The 15,024-nt window shown below is 44.3% G+C and overlaps 1 protein-coding gene across 2 annotated transcripts in view; it reads left to right on the top strand.

Annotated features, from left to right (window-relative positions):
• Positions 1–12,263, top strand: part of SESN3 (sestrin 3) — a 44,877-nt gene extending 32,614 nt beyond the window's left edge. Inside the window, exons 8-11 of one of the 2 annotated variants that reach the window (XM_063394513.1) lie at positions 1,278–1,468; positions 2,748–2,892; positions 3,769–3,877; positions 4,205–12,263. In XM_063394513.1, the coding sequence (XP_063250583.1) occupies positions 1,278–1,468; positions 2,748–2,892; positions 3,769–3,855 (423 nt within the window). In that variant the 3' untranslated portion in view covers positions 3,856–3,877; positions 4,205–12,263. Of the gene's footprint in view, positions 1–1,277; positions 1,469–2,747; positions 2,893–3,768 lie in introns of both variants that reach the window. The other variant, XM_063394514.1, reaches the window with a different exon arrangement.
• The last annotated feature ends 2,761 nt before the right edge of the window (positions 12,264–15,024 follow it).

The raw sequence follows: 15,024 nt of genomic DNA, 5'->3' as shown, positions 1-15,024 counted from the left end.
AACTTTATTATGTCCTACTCTTAACAGTTGGATGTATATACCCACAGCCTCCCAAATTCTCTGCTATTAATGATACTTGAATTGCAGTAGCATCCCAAACACCTCAATAGGTCTAATCCTTACTCTGATAAAACAAAACTGCCTTTGTCTCTATGGTTTTTAATTTATCAATAGAAGAAAAGTATTCTATACATGGAAGAATGTCTTTAAGCTTGTTTTTGGGGGGTAGGTTTCACTGATAATAGGGATCAATTGCTGTTGGTCAACAGCACTTTCCCCTCTCTGGGCCATGTGGCTCTCAGAGGCTTTTGGGATGTCCTGGACACCTTTCCAGGGCTGTATGGGTATGGCATATTTCTCACATATTTCTCACAAGCCTTACAGTCTTTTGTATGGGTAGTCAGAGGCTAAATGTGATGTTGTGACAAGTTTTAGATGTCACTTATGCCTCTGTGAGACAACAGAGCACTGTTCTGCTCCTCCCTGCTGTCCTGCTCAGGGGGACAGGACAGTAGACATGCCTCAAGGTGCCCAGGTGAGGACCCTGGCCCAGCAGTACCTTTGGAAAACAGCCAGAAACAGGAAAGACATGGAGATGATACCCTCAATTGTAAAGATGCCATCAGTGATGGGATGATAGAGCATTTGACAAGGATGTGGGCACGCTCTCACCTTCCGTGTGACGGCAGTGCGGCGCGTCCTTGCTCCCTGCTCTGGAGCAAGATGGTTCTTCCTGCTGTGCCACCACTCTGCAAAGATTTCCCATTCCTCATATGAGCAGGCAGGCTTTTATCTTGCAATCCAGGTGCTTGTCTAAGACCAAAGCAGCCTGGATTTTGTCTGTTTTTTCGTGGATGGTTCAGCACTTTACCCAATGATTGTTCATCCTGGCTGGAAGTAAAGACTCCATCTTGGAGCTAAACACCAAAGCCTCCAAGAGGAACAAGTTTTTAAACTTAAAAGGCCAACCCCACATGGAGTGATACTGGTCAGAGTGGTAAAGCAGAAGAAGATTCCCTAAGCACTTCAGGAGAAATTTGGGGGTTTTTATCCTGTAAGCTCATGATATCCAAGGTCGGGATGTCACAACAAGATACTCATTGACAAGAATTCTGGGGGAATGGAGCAGGTGATGCAGATGAAGGTTTCAAAATGCAAACTTTTGGAAGGGAATAAAGTCATAACTGACAAACAACAAAACCTATTGAGTTGTAGAGATGATGATATCAGGAATTCACTTCATTTGTGCTTTTATATATTTTCTTCTCTTCCTGCAGGACTATACTTGGGAAAATCATGGCTTTTCCCTTGTAAACAGGCTTTATTCTGATATTGGGCATCTCCTGGATGAGAAGTTTCGGATGGTGTATAACCTCACCTATAACACTATGGCAACACATGAAGATGTTGATACAACTACGCTAAGAAGAGCTTTATTTAACTATGTCCACTGTATGTATGGAATCAGGTATGAACAAAAATTCCCTGGCTTAGGAGTACATTTTAAAACTATGTAAACAGAAAAATAAACCAAGTGTAAAGCATCATTTTAGACTGGGTGTTTGAAGTGGAGATGGTTCCTCTGTCTGGAAGTTAGTGTGGTTTTGCTGGCATATCAGTATAATTTTTCCTTCCAGAGCAGAAAATTAGTGAGGATGGAAATTTTTACAGAAATGTCTTCTCTGAAGCCAGCCTGTATTCTTCATTCAGAAAAGACAACATCCCTAAGCAAGTTCACAGACAACACCAAGTTGGGCAGGAGTGCTGATTCGCTGGAAGGAGGTAGAAAGACCCTACAGAGGGCTCTGGATAGGTTGGATCAGTGGGCTGAAGCCAGTTTATGAGGTTCAGTGATGCCAAGTTCCAAGTCCTGCACTTGAGCCACAGCAACCCCAGGCAGCACTCCAGGCTGGGGGTAGGGGCTGGGAAGCTGCTCAGTGAAAAAGTCCCTGGGGGTGCTGGTCAGCACAGCTGAACATGATCCAGGCTGTGCCCAGGGGGCCAAGAAGGCCGATGGCATCCTGGCCTGGCTCAGCCATGGTATGGGCAGCAGGAACAGGGCAGTGACCGTCCCCCTGTGCTGGGCACTGCTGAGGCCACTCCTCCAATGCTGTGCTCAGTTCTGGCCCTCACTGCAAGAAAGACCTTGAGGGGCTGGAGCGTGTCCAGAGAAGGGCAGCGGGGCTGGGGAAGGGTCTGGAGCACAAGTGCTGTGAGGAGCAGCTGAGAGAGCTGGGGGGGTTTAGTCTGGAGGCTCAGGTGGCACCTTATCCCTGTCTACAACAACCTGAGAGGAGACTGTAGCCAGGTGAGGGTCAGCCTCCTCCCCGGTAACACAGGGGACAGGATGAGAACAAATGGCTTCAAGTACTACCAGGGAAGGTTTAGTATGGGAAAAATATTTGGGAAAAATTCTTTGCAGAAAGATTTGTAAAGCATTGGAACAGCCCACAGTAGTGGGAGAGCGACCATCCCTGGAAGTGTTCATAAAATGGTGGATAGGGCACATGGTTTAATGGTGAACATGGTCGTGGTTTAGGGTTTACCACTGGATTTGATGATCTTAAAGGTCTTTTCCAACCTTAACGATTCTATGATCCTACTAAGCCTTTCAGATCCTCTCTTAACACATGGTTTTTGGTCATGTATGATACATGTTTCTGTTCCCAGGCTTAAGAGCATAATGTTGCAAAAGACAATGCTTACAGAAACGTCTGTCAAACAGAATGATTGCTTGTGTTACGTAGGTATGATGACTACGACTATGGAGAAGTTAATCAGCTACTTGAACGCAGCCTGAAGGTTTACATAAAGACAGTGACCTGCTACCCAGAGAGAACTACCAAGCGCATGTACGACAGTTACTGGCGGCAGTTCAAGCACTCGGAGAAGGTTTGTGTTCCAAAGTGGCCTCACAGAGACCCCTGGGCTGTGGGAAAAGTAAAATATGGGGACACCTGAAATGGCAGCATCCATCAAATGAACTGTTTTAAATCAGAGAAAAACAAATGAGAATCATTCTTTGAGTGTTACATACCAGTTTGACAAAAATACTTCTTAGTGTGCTGGAAGTATTTATTTTTAGTAGTAGTAGCAGTAGTAGTGGTGGTGGTGGTGGTAGTAGTAGTAGTAGTAGTATTTTGAGTCACTTCTCCATAAAATTGAATGGATAACTGTAAAAGAAAAGTGGATAAACTTGAGAATGCAGAAGTGGTCAACTATGCCAATAGTTGGGATTTGGAGATCAAGAAATATCTAAACTTTTATATATATTTTTATATATATGTATATATACACACACATTTTATGGTGTTTTTCAGCAATAAAAATGTCAGCATGCCTTCAGATATCACATTAAATGCTTCCTGAGAAGAGTTCAATGCATGTGTGCCTGCTAGCCCATCTAGCATGGAAACTAGTTCTTATGCTGTGCTCCCTTATAATGGTCACAGGTAGTAGTAAAGAAAACCACATATAATTTAGAAAGAACTAATGCCATTAGAACACAAAAAAAAAAAAGGTTTAAAGGTGGCTTCTGAGATGGAAGATTGCTTAAAGCAGCAGTTGAGGCTAGTCCTGGGATGTTGTCCATACTGGCATTACTACAGAGCTGTCTCTAGAGGAGCTGTAGTCCTGCAGCAGGGTACAGGGAGAAGAGACAAAGTTTTCTTGCGGCAATACTTTACTAAAGGTTAGAAATTTCAGCCTGAATGAATAAACCATCTTGCATTGAGAGGTGAGCTAAATGGCTGGTGTAATTTTTTACAGGTTCATGTCAATCTACTTCTGATGGAAGCTCGGATGCAAGCCGAACTTCTGTATGCCCTTCGTGCCATAACTCGTCACTTAACCTGAAGCACTCGCTGGCTTTTACTGAGTATGTAAAGACCTTTTGAAATAGATACACACCAGAAGCTGTTTGTGATGTAGCATCAGGTTATTCAATTCTATAGTGTCAAAGTTTAGCCGTGCTTCTTGGCGGCTGTAATGTGCAATGACGTGTTTTATTTTCTTGATGCTTAACATTACTAATGATAACAAAAGTAACACTGAGGAGCGCTACTCTGCATTGTTTCCGGCTGGATTTCTGCCCAGTGGTCAGGATCCTGAAACTGGTTTTATTGTATCCAATCCTAGCGCTTTGTTCTTTAGGCACTGGAGTGAAGTGCTTAGAGACTTCTTTTTCCAAGCAATCATTTTTCAGATGAGTGGAGTCCAGCAGAAGATCAGTTCTGCCTGTCCTGAGAACGTCCCACCACGTCATGACTCGCAACAGAGACGCACGGGCTGTGCTGCAGCGAATTGCCCACTGGATTCTCCTGTGTGTCCTGGAGACTGCTGCCAGTCACTGTCTTACTACAGCAATTGGAGGTGATGCCAGATGTGGATGCAAACATCGAGCACACTTTAATGTGAAATTAATCTTGATAAATCCTACAGCATGCTACTGAAGTGCAAAATTCATCCGCTTTGTCCTGCCCCTTCACAAAGAGAAGAGGCCTCACGATTTGCCATTTCAGCCACACTTACTGTGTTTCAATCATGCATAGTCTTGTTTTACTGACAGTCACCCTCAGTTGTCCTGACAATATCCATGCTCATCACGTGTTGCAATTTGTTTAGTTGGCACCTATAAAATTAATACACAGGCTGACCAAAAATAGGGTTGTGGGGTTTTTTGCACTCTCTTCTTTATCAATGTTTTAACTAAGGAAGGTAAAGGAAGGCTAGTATATCTATTTCATATTGGATGTATAGAAATTATTTCCCATAACTTTTTCATAGTGTGAAATTGTAATATTCAAAGTTTTAAAAGTTTCTATGCATTAGTGTGAGTGAACAAAAGAAAAGTGCAATATTTAAAAAGAAAGCAAGCTTTTTTCCCTGACATGCCACTGCTAAAGTGTCCTTCTTATATAGCCATAAAGAAATTTTAAAACCAAATTTCTTTATTGTCTAAGGCCTAGCAGTTCTGTTTTAGCTTTTACGGCTTAAGACAACCTGATACTGAGATGCCAAAGCATCCCCAAAACAAAGCATTTTTGGACAACCAGTAATATTGGGGAAGGGAGGAAATAAGCTGCCAAAAATGTCACACTTTTGTGCTGTTTTCTGTTGCTTTTGACTAATTTTTGAGAGCACAAAATGTTGATATTTATAGCTTTATTTTGTATTGCATTTAATGAACCAGTGAAGTGCCTAAAGAGATGCTTAAACTTAACCCAGTAGAACACAAGTTAACTGCTTCAGCTTTTGTCTGTTGGTTTCGACTTTTTGTATTTCTTTTAAGGAGGGTGACCTTTATTTCTGTGGTATACATTCAAAACTAACTGGACAGGTTTATTTTTAATGTTCTGTTGGATGGTAGAAGTTCATGCGGGACTTTCTTTCATTGGTGATAGCAGAATAGTTAGAAAAAAATACTACCAGTCATATTTTGACACTTTTCATTGACAAAACCATGGACCAGTACTCTACTGAAGTTAGTTTTCTCTTTTTATCCCTCTTCCTAATCCTTGCTTTGACTTTGCATGTTGGTTTTTCTGCTTTATCTGTCCGTTCCGAATTAGAAAGCCCAATGATTGTACATTTTCTGCACTTTCAGACTGCAGACTCTGCATGGGAAAACCTTTTGAGGGAGAAATCAGTGATTTTTTTTTTTTAAAGTTTCATGTTGGCTTTTTAGAAAACTACCCAAGAGATAGCATTGGTCTGTCTTTTAGAGAGCATTGGGTAGAACATCAGATTTATTATCTTGTATAGCTAACTGCAAAGATTTCTCAGAAATCCTGAGATGCTCATATGTGTGAATTTAGATTTGCTCTCTAAATTGTTATGATCCTTTTCCCCCCTCTTGTGACTGTAGTGGCCATACCTAATGGCTTCTGCTGAGAGAAGTTTTCATGCAATACTTTAGTTTTTTTCAAGTGATAGGAACTGTTCAGTACTACTTTAAATTTCTTTGCATTGAAAAGTCAAGTAGTTCTCAAGAAGCACAGTTGAGCTCTGGAAAGGAGGTGAAACTAGATTTGGGTAACTAATATGATGGCTTTGTTTCCCCTCAGAAATGCAAAGACTTCTGGAGTAGTTGAGTTTTACATTTGGAAACACGAGTGCCTTCTTTCCTCATGAAATATACTTGCCAGCTCAAATGCCTTTGTGAGCAAAGTACATGAGCAGATTTGAAATACAGAAACCATAAATGGATTTCTTCATAAAACTTGTAGTAAAGCAGTGTTTTGTTTTGGTTTTTTAAGTGCCATATCAAGTCCCATATGGCATGCAAGACATTCCATCGTAGGAAATGTCGTTGTACAACTAATTTGCTATTTCTCTCTCTTTTTTTCTTTAATATTAAATGCAAACTTGAAACATCTGGAAATGTTTTCCACGTGGCATTTTTTTTCAAAGTGTTGCATTTACAGTGCAACAATTTATAGCCTAGTTTTTATACACAAATTTGGGATTTTTAATAGCTGTTTGTTCAGAATAGGTGTTTAAAGTCAGACAGCTCTACCATACACTTTATGCGCGCTTTAGGTTCACACTGTGCCAACTTTTAATGAGCGAGCCGCCTTGGATTTTTTTGCATTTTTAAAGCACGCATGAATGTGAATCTTCACACTTTGTTCATTAATATTTTTCTTAAGAGTACCATAATCACTGGAAGTGTGGGTCCTCTCCCTCTGTGTTCCTTCATTGGAATTGGTAATGACCAGCATTTATGTCAGTCTACAAAATCCCAGCTGTGACCAACATAAAAACAAAGTGTACAGTCTCCTGTCTGCTGAAGAGAAAGCTTGATAGGTACAAATTAACCAGCTAGCACAGGGAACACTGTGAGTAGGGAACAGAGCTTTTGAGCATGAACAGCTTCTTATCATTGCAGAGTCACTTAGAATGTGTGTTGCTGTAGAGTATATCCTTGCTGAGATTGCTCTATTTTTTTTTTTTTTTGGTAATGAAGAGCAGTGAAAAAGGTGCCAACTGGAGAAAGCATTTGCATTTCCCAGAACGCTCTACCCACAGCTGAACTCCGTAAGGCTATCATCATACAAGAACAGAAATAATTGTTAAAACAGAAATAATAATTTTAAATTTGGGTGCAGTTTGTGCAGATAGCTACTACAGCTAGTGCTGTGGTGTCCTATAAGAATTTTGGGGAGCTGTAGATGGATTTATTTTCATTAAGGCTGAATTGAAACATTGAAAGCCTTCATTAAAATGAAAATCACAGAATCATAGAATTTGCTGAGTTGGAAGAGGCCCACAAGAATCATTCAGTCCAACTCCTGCACAGGACAGGCCCAAGAGTCACACCAGGTGCTTGAGAGCATTGTCCAAATGCTTCTTGAACCCTGTCAGGCTTCCCTGGGGAGCCTATTCCAGTGCCCAACCACCCTCTGGGGGAAGAAACTTTTCCTGATATCCGACCCAAACCTCTCCTGACAGAGCTTCAGGCCATTCCCTTGGTCCTGTCAGTGGTCACCAGAGAGAAGAGATCAGTGCCTGCCCCTCCTCTTCCCTCATGAGGAAGTTGCAGACTGCAGTGAGGTATCCTCTCAGTCTCCTCCAGGCTGAACAGACCAAGTGACCTCAGCCACTCCTCACACAACTTCCCCTCAACGCCCTTCATCATCCTTGTGGCCCTCCTTTGGACACTCTAATAATTTCATATCTTTCTTATTTTGTGGTGCCCAAAGCGTCACACAGGATTGAGGTGAGGCTGCCCCAGTGCAGAACAGAGCGGGACAATCCCCTCCCTTGCCCAACTCCTTGATCCTTGAAAAGGATGTACTTCAGCTGTAAGAGTTAAAGAGTTGCCACTATCAGCTATTCCTAAGTATTAAAATAAAAAGCTTTAAGGACAGGAAAATCAGTGCTTGTAAACAACTACAAATGTAAGTATAAATTTAGAACATATCAGAGGAGAACAAAAAAGAAAACACTTTGTTGCTCTATTACTTGAGTGCAGAAAGTCAAAGCACCAGATTCTTCAAGTGTATTTTTGTTTGTAGTGATACTGTTGCTTTCATGGGATTTGGCAAAAGCAGCTAGCTGCCTAAATTTCAATGGGGATTTAAGCACCCAGGCACTCAGCAAAATCCTAGAAGATGCCCACTTGAATGTTTGAGTCAGGTTTTTTAAAGAAACTGAGTCACCTAAATAAAATAGAATTAAATTTATTTCCATAGAGACTAAAGGAATAATGTGTACCAGATCCATGTGATTTGCAGTGATTGTTAATGAAATGAGTTGTTTTGGGGACTTAATGTAGACTTAGAGAAATCTCTCCTAAAGCAGTTAAACTGTAAGCCACTGCTCTTGCAGAACAGGTTCTCAGTATTTCTCATGCATGTGTGTTTTCCATGAACATAGGCATGCATTTCAGGGTCATGATCCAGAATTTGGACTCCCTTTCAGAAGAGCTGGGTTATTTCACCTCTACTTGCAGAAAACATTCATTGGTGGTAGTAAGTGGATAGCATGTGCCTGAACTAAAATTTTTTGGATCAAAAGAAATACTCCAAATCTTCTTGATCTCAAGTAATGTTTTTTCAGTTGCTTTCTGTAGATGTTTGGATCCTTCTCCCATAAATAAGGGGAGATGTTGCACAAAACAGAGGAAGAGGGGAGCGGATTCATTGTAAATGAACTTTCCCAGAGAGGATAGGATTATAAAGGTGTAAGAATTAGTTGCTGTTAGCAATCATTCCAAGAGCTGGACAAAATGTCAGTTTTCATTACCTGAATTTCAGGCTTACTGTTCGTCATGCCCCCAGCACTGTGTTTGTCTGAAGAGATGCATCCACCAGCTTTCCTATATTTGGGAATTGTAAGTGAAACATATTATCTCCAAATGAAGATTAATATAGTAGTTCATACCTACAGCATAGATTACACATGTGAGAAATGGAGAGAGCACTGTAGTATGAGGAAACTTCAGGAGCATCTTGATCAGTGTTAATTTATTCCTTAGAGCACATTTCCTGGCAGGTGGTCGTGCTGCTGCTCCCCCAATATGCATCAGGTCTCTCTTGCAGATATTTATCTTTTGCTGCTCATGAGGGGAAAAATTGTCATTTTCCAACCTGCCACCACCCCTTTCCTGCATCAAGTGCTTCCTGTCTTCCCAATTCCCAACCCCAAGCAGCCTCCCAGCTGCAGGGACAACCTCCCAGCCTTAACCTTGAAAACAAGGTTCCTCTATCACTGCTTGTTGGTAAATGCAGAGGCCCTCTCTCACATTTAGGAACACTTATTTGCCGCAGTAGATTATTTCTGGACAGGAAAATGCTAAATGTGGTTCAAAAGGATGAAACTCAGTATTTGCTTAGTAGTGTGTCAAAGCCTATCTGTAGAGTTACAGTAAAATCCAGTGGATCCACTAAGGAAATGCTTTCTTTGGTGAAACTGCTTGAGCTATTCAGCTGTGCAGGTTTCTCAGAGGGCCATCTGACTGGGAATTTGAGGTCCCCTTCTGCCAGGCAGGCTTAGAGGGCCATCAGGTTGCAGCCCCTCGGGTGCCTTGCAGCCAGGCAGACTGCATCCAGCCTCTGGAACAAGTGGATTTGGGTTTTTCATTTATCTATGGGAAAAAAATCCAAACGCACGTTGTGGAGTAGCTGCTGGAGACAGAGCTGGATGTTCCTAGGGTACTGAGTATCATCAGGGCTTGTGGAGAATAGAAACCTTGTTCTTAGCAGTAGTTAGAGGTACTGGAGATACCAATTGTTGTAATTGTGGGGAGCATGCTGTGCTGTTGGCCTCAGGAGGCACAGACCACAGGCGATCCCAAGGGGACACGGCAGCACAGGAGGAACTGAGGTACTGGTCAGCTGGAGAAAATTCACTGATGTGTCTAAGAGGTTCCTTTGTGTGCCTGTGCATAGGGGAGGTGGTGGAGGATGCCTTCTTCCAAGGTGTCCAGAGGGCTTCTTTGGGAACTGAGCTGGGACCCTTTCCTTGCTCCAGAGATGGAGCAGGGGAAGGGAACCGTTCTGCCCAAGAAAAACTTGCTGCTGTTCAATTGCATTTTCTTGTCCCCATCAGCCCTTTGAAGGGAGTTTTGAGGCAAAATGGATCAATCACTAAGCATTGTGTCTCCAGCTGAAGAGTCTGGAGGGCAGCAGCAGCTCCAAACACCAACAGTCCAAAACTGTGTCTCATTCCTCACTTCATGCTCATGTCGTGCCACCAGACCCAAACCTCTTCCCTCCAGCCCAGCTGCCACATGCCCAGGTGGCTGCAGGGGCTGCCCACTCATGGTGGTGGGTGATATGGCCACTTTTAGGGGGAAAAAAATAATAATTAGGCTACAGCCCTTGGACTCTGTGAGGCAGTGCAGTCAGAGGTCTTTTCACGACTGTGACCAGAACTGGATATGAACTGTAGCTTAAAAAAATAGGAGTTTTGTAAACTTGAAGTCTCTTGGTTTTACCCTTTTCTCCTTTTGCTGGAAAGCCACACGATGAATGTATATGCTTTCTCTTTCTATCCGACATAACTGAAAATCAGACTGCCAACTCCTTGTTTTGTATTAGCCTTTTTTTTTTAAAAAAAAAGAAAAGTTTGTGAGCAATATATGTAGCATGCTGTGAATGTCTGTTTTGATCTTTATAGTTACTCTTTAATCCATCAGTATTAACACCAGTTCTTTTTTGTGTTCCCCTTGGTACTTCGTATGCAGTGTAAGCAGAAGCTGTGATCGGCTTTGCAGTCCTGTGCCATGTTACTGTAACTCCTTGATTTTTTAGGAAGCACCTGACTGTGGGCCACCCTGGGGCAGGTAGCGTGCCCGTACACGACTGCCACTTTTAGGTCTCTTGTACTATGTATAGTTCTAAGTAGAATAAGCTTTTTAACAGAATATTGATGCAGTTTATGAGTCACACAGGCTGCAAGTGTCTGGTGTGTGAGAGTCTTCGTATTTATAGTTGTTGGGGTTTGGTTTTTTGTTTTGTTTTGTTTTTTTAATTCATAAAGTAGCAAACTTGATAAACATAGCCACTTTAAACTGCTCTTGCTAAACAGACCCTGCTGTAGATAAAATACCACTGTAGATAAAGGGAGAAGCACCAGCCGACCTCTCTCGACTGTGGGTGATCTGAGCCCCTCTCTGCACAAAGCACTGTCCGAGCCACACGGCCCCCTGTGTGTGACCCAAACACAGCCAAGGCAGGGGCCCGGCCTCTCTTTCAGCCCCTGTGCCCGTAGCCCTGCTGCTGGCTGCCTCCCACACTGCTCACCAATGCACGGGGCAAGCGGGAGCTCGCTGGCACCAGAGGGATGGACAGACCAGCTGCTGGACCACAAACATGGTCATGGCATTTCTGCAGCCAAAAAGCTTCCAAGCCTCTCTCGAGTGCAAGAGTTAGCTCTGATTTGCTGGCTGCAGAGCCTGGCACATCAGGCTAAGGGCAGCAGTGGCTCCCTGTTGGCAGCAGTGGGTCTGAGCCCCCTTGGCTGGGGCAGCAGGCAGGGCAGCACCGTGCCCAGAGAGGGGCATTTCATTGCATCTCCCACCTGTGACCCTCTGGACAGGGGGTAGATTGTACCCAGCCCAGCCCAGCAGCTGTCAGCTTCTTGCCTCCTCGTGCTACGGCCATGCCGCAGTGTTTTGGGACGGAGGGTTAAGGACAAAGCTCTGCAGCTCCCTCCCACCGCCAGGAAGTGAGGAAGTGTGGTAGCTCTGTGGGTGCCACAGTCCCTACAGTGTCCTGTGGGCAGGGGGCACATCTCCTGTCCTGCCTCCCAGGTCACCACCTGTCCTGAGCTCCGGAGAAGGCCACGGGCTCCATGCTGTCACGGGAGGTTTGCCTGCAAGGTGGGGCAGCTGCTAGGAGCTCACTGTGGGTTCCCACAGCAGCTTTTATCATTTCTTTCCTATTGTTGCTGGTTGGGTTTGTTGTTTTTTGTTTTTTATTTGAAAGGACAGACTGATCTAGTGGGATGGAGTTTTTTGTGTGTGACTTTTGTTAGTTTTTAAGTTACCCGACTTGAATTTATCTGAACAGATGCAGAAGGAACTTTCTTTTTTTGTGAGTTAAGAGACAAAAATGCATTTTTAAACAAAGGAATCATGTATTAACATTTTAACAGCAATTCATAAATCTGCACTTTTTATGAGGTTTTGAAAAATCTATTTATAGGTACGGAACAATGGGGTTTGTTTAAAACTGTATCGCATTTATACTTGCTGAAATTACTTTCATTGTTATCAGTAGGAATTTCATTGGTTAAATAAAATGGATAAAACCTGACTCCTGTTTGAGCCATCATTTGCCACAGGCTGGGGAACACATCTCTAGAGCAGAATATCCTGTGTTCTGGGACAGATCCAGTCCTCAAAGTGTCCTTCCTCTCCATGCCTTGATAGCGGATTTTAATTTATGTATCATTCAATACAGAGATTATTTAATCCCTCTTCCAGGGAGACCTGGGCAAATCCCAGAGCAGAAGTGGGTGAGAGCCATAAAAACAGGAAGGGCATGGGAAGGCAAGAGGAAATGTGTGCTGAGGGTGCTGGCTCAGGGCAGTGCCAAGCTGGCCTAGCAGTCAAATTGTCCCCAAGTCCTGCCCTCTGCCCCATGCATCCCCAGAAAAGGGTGACAGTGCTGAGGGATCACCAGGCAAGTTTGTCCTGGGGAAGATGATAATTTCCCCTCAGAAAGGCTAAACTAGTTCACACAAGCTGCAGACCTGGGATGTTCCAGGTGTAACTTTACCTCCAGCTGCAGGATGCAGAGATCACAATAAAATAAATACATGTATGTATTTAAATATCTGCACATATATAAAGTGCTTCTTTATTTGCTTTCAGTTTCAGTTTCAAAACACTGAAAATATCTGTACCTTAGGTCATGGCCCCTTGGTACAGGTGGTGTGGCTGTCACCTCCAGTAGCCAGAGCAGCTTGGGACTGGAAGGGTGTCACCAGCACTATCATGGAAAATATAAAGATCTTGCGGTATTCCTCAAAGCCAAGGGCTGCTGTGGAATTCCTGCTTCAGACCCTGGAAGTCCCAGAGCATGGGTGATCAGCAGGGCAAGACAGTGCCACCCTCAAGTGAGCTCTGATTTTGGTCCCTGCTCGCACCCAGTGTGTGGTGTGAGTGCTCAGAGGGTGGTACCCAGCACAGGCAGAGGACAGCCGTGTTCCCCTGCACCCCATCCTCACCTCTCCAGCTGGTTTCCCACAGGAAATTCAGAGCCAAAACCATTTGTGTGTTGGTGATTGCTCAAGACCTCCCTGACCATCCTCCTGGGCCACCACTCTGCTGCCATCTATCCCCTGCCCCCTGCACCCACACTGGAGACCAAAGGGTGGTGGCAGACCAGGGACCATGTCACAGGGATGCTGATGTGCCCACACCAAGTGACTGTGGAACAATCTCCCTGCAGCCCACTGGTGACTGCTGTGGGATGTCCCTGGGACCTGGCAAAGGACCATGGCTGAGAGAAAGGTAGGCAGCCCTGCACGGGCTGGGAATGAGGGCATGATCTGAAGCATTACAGGATCTGGGGATGGACAAAATTATCCTTCATCACAGGAACCAGAGGGTCTGTTCACTTGTCCTTGACCACATGTGAAAGTTGATTGTAGCCAGGTATGGGGCAGCCTCTTCTCCCAGGTAGCAAGTGACAGGTGACAAGGAAATGGCCTCAGGTTGCACCAGGGGAGGTTTAGTTTGGAGATTAAGAAAAAATTGTTTACTGAAAGGATGGTCAGGCATTGGAGCAGACTGTATAGGGAATTGGTGAATCACCACCTTGGAAGAGTTCAAGGAACATATGGATGTGGCACTTGGGGACACAGTTTAGTGGTGCATTTGGTAGTGCTGTGTCAATGGTAGGACTCAGTGATCTTAGAGGTCCCTTCCAACCTTAATGCTTCTATCTGAGTGGTCCTTCCTTAACTGCTGTGGTGATGAGCCTCAGGTTTGCACCCCTCTGACACCAGGACAGCCACTGTTGCCATTCAAGCCTCTTCTGCAGCCATGGGCTCTGTGCCCTCACAGCTCCTTGAGAAGGCAGCCCCTTGCCTTACATCATACACTCACCTCATTTTTGCAGAGTGTAGTGGTGTTTTCAAGTGCAGGCTGTCACCTCCAGTGCAAAGATGTACAGCTAGCTCCTGCAGATGCCTGAGGGTGAGGAATGAACTCATCCACCCCACAAATGTGCATGTTTTCCATGAACTTTGGGAGCAGGATTCAATCTCCACAGGTCAGGCCAAGCCGTATGGTTGAGGTGCACACAGTGGTTAATCCCTTCTGTTTCAAGGGGGCCGCACACAACCCGCACCACCACCCAAACGTGGCTGCGAGCGCTGCAGCTCACATCCAGCAGCATTCAGCAGGCATCAGACCCTGATATAGTAGTCCTCTCTGCATGGAAGGATTTAGTGACCCAAGAGCCTTCCAAAGGGCTGTGGGAAAGACCATCCCACCTGTACCATCATCTGGGAGAACCACGTCAATGGACACCTCAAGGGTCTTCAGGGGTGGGACCAGCCCCATCAGCCACCAACCCCAGCTAAGCTCCACTGGTCCCAGCTTGAGGCATCCAGCTGAGGTGCCCAGGTGAAAGCCAGGTGACATATTTATACTGAGCACAGGGACCCTGTGCCTGCAGAGAAGAAATTTTAAATGTCTACATTCAGATGGTATAAATCCAGAAAGCGATGTCTTCATGAATCCATTGTACCATCCCTCTGGATCTGCTTCACTCACGCCAGCAGCTTGTTGGTGTCAGGATCAAGCAGAGACCATTTCTCAGCCCTTACTGTTCACTGTTTAGCTCCTGACCACTTGGTTTCACAGAATCATAGAATGCTTGGGCTGGAAGAGAACTTTAAAGACCACATAGCTCAACCTGGGACATCTTCAACTGGATCAGGTCACTCAGAGTCCCATCCACCTAACCTTAAAAGTTTCCAGGGCTGGGACACCTACTACCTCTCTAGACAACCTGTACCAGGGTTTTACTCATTTACCTTCATTTTAAAGGAAATTTCTTCCTT

The sequence above is a fragment of the Prinia subflava genome, chromosome 3 (assembly GCF_021018805.1).
Source record: "Prinia subflava isolate CZ2003 ecotype Zambia chromosome 3, Cam_Psub_1.2, whole genome shotgun sequence".
Taxonomy (NCBI): domain Eukaryota; kingdom Metazoa; phylum Chordata; class Aves; order Passeriformes; family Cisticolidae; genus Prinia; species Prinia subflava.
Note: the sequence above shows the minus strand (reverse complement) of the source record. Positions and strands in the feature narration are given on the sequence as shown.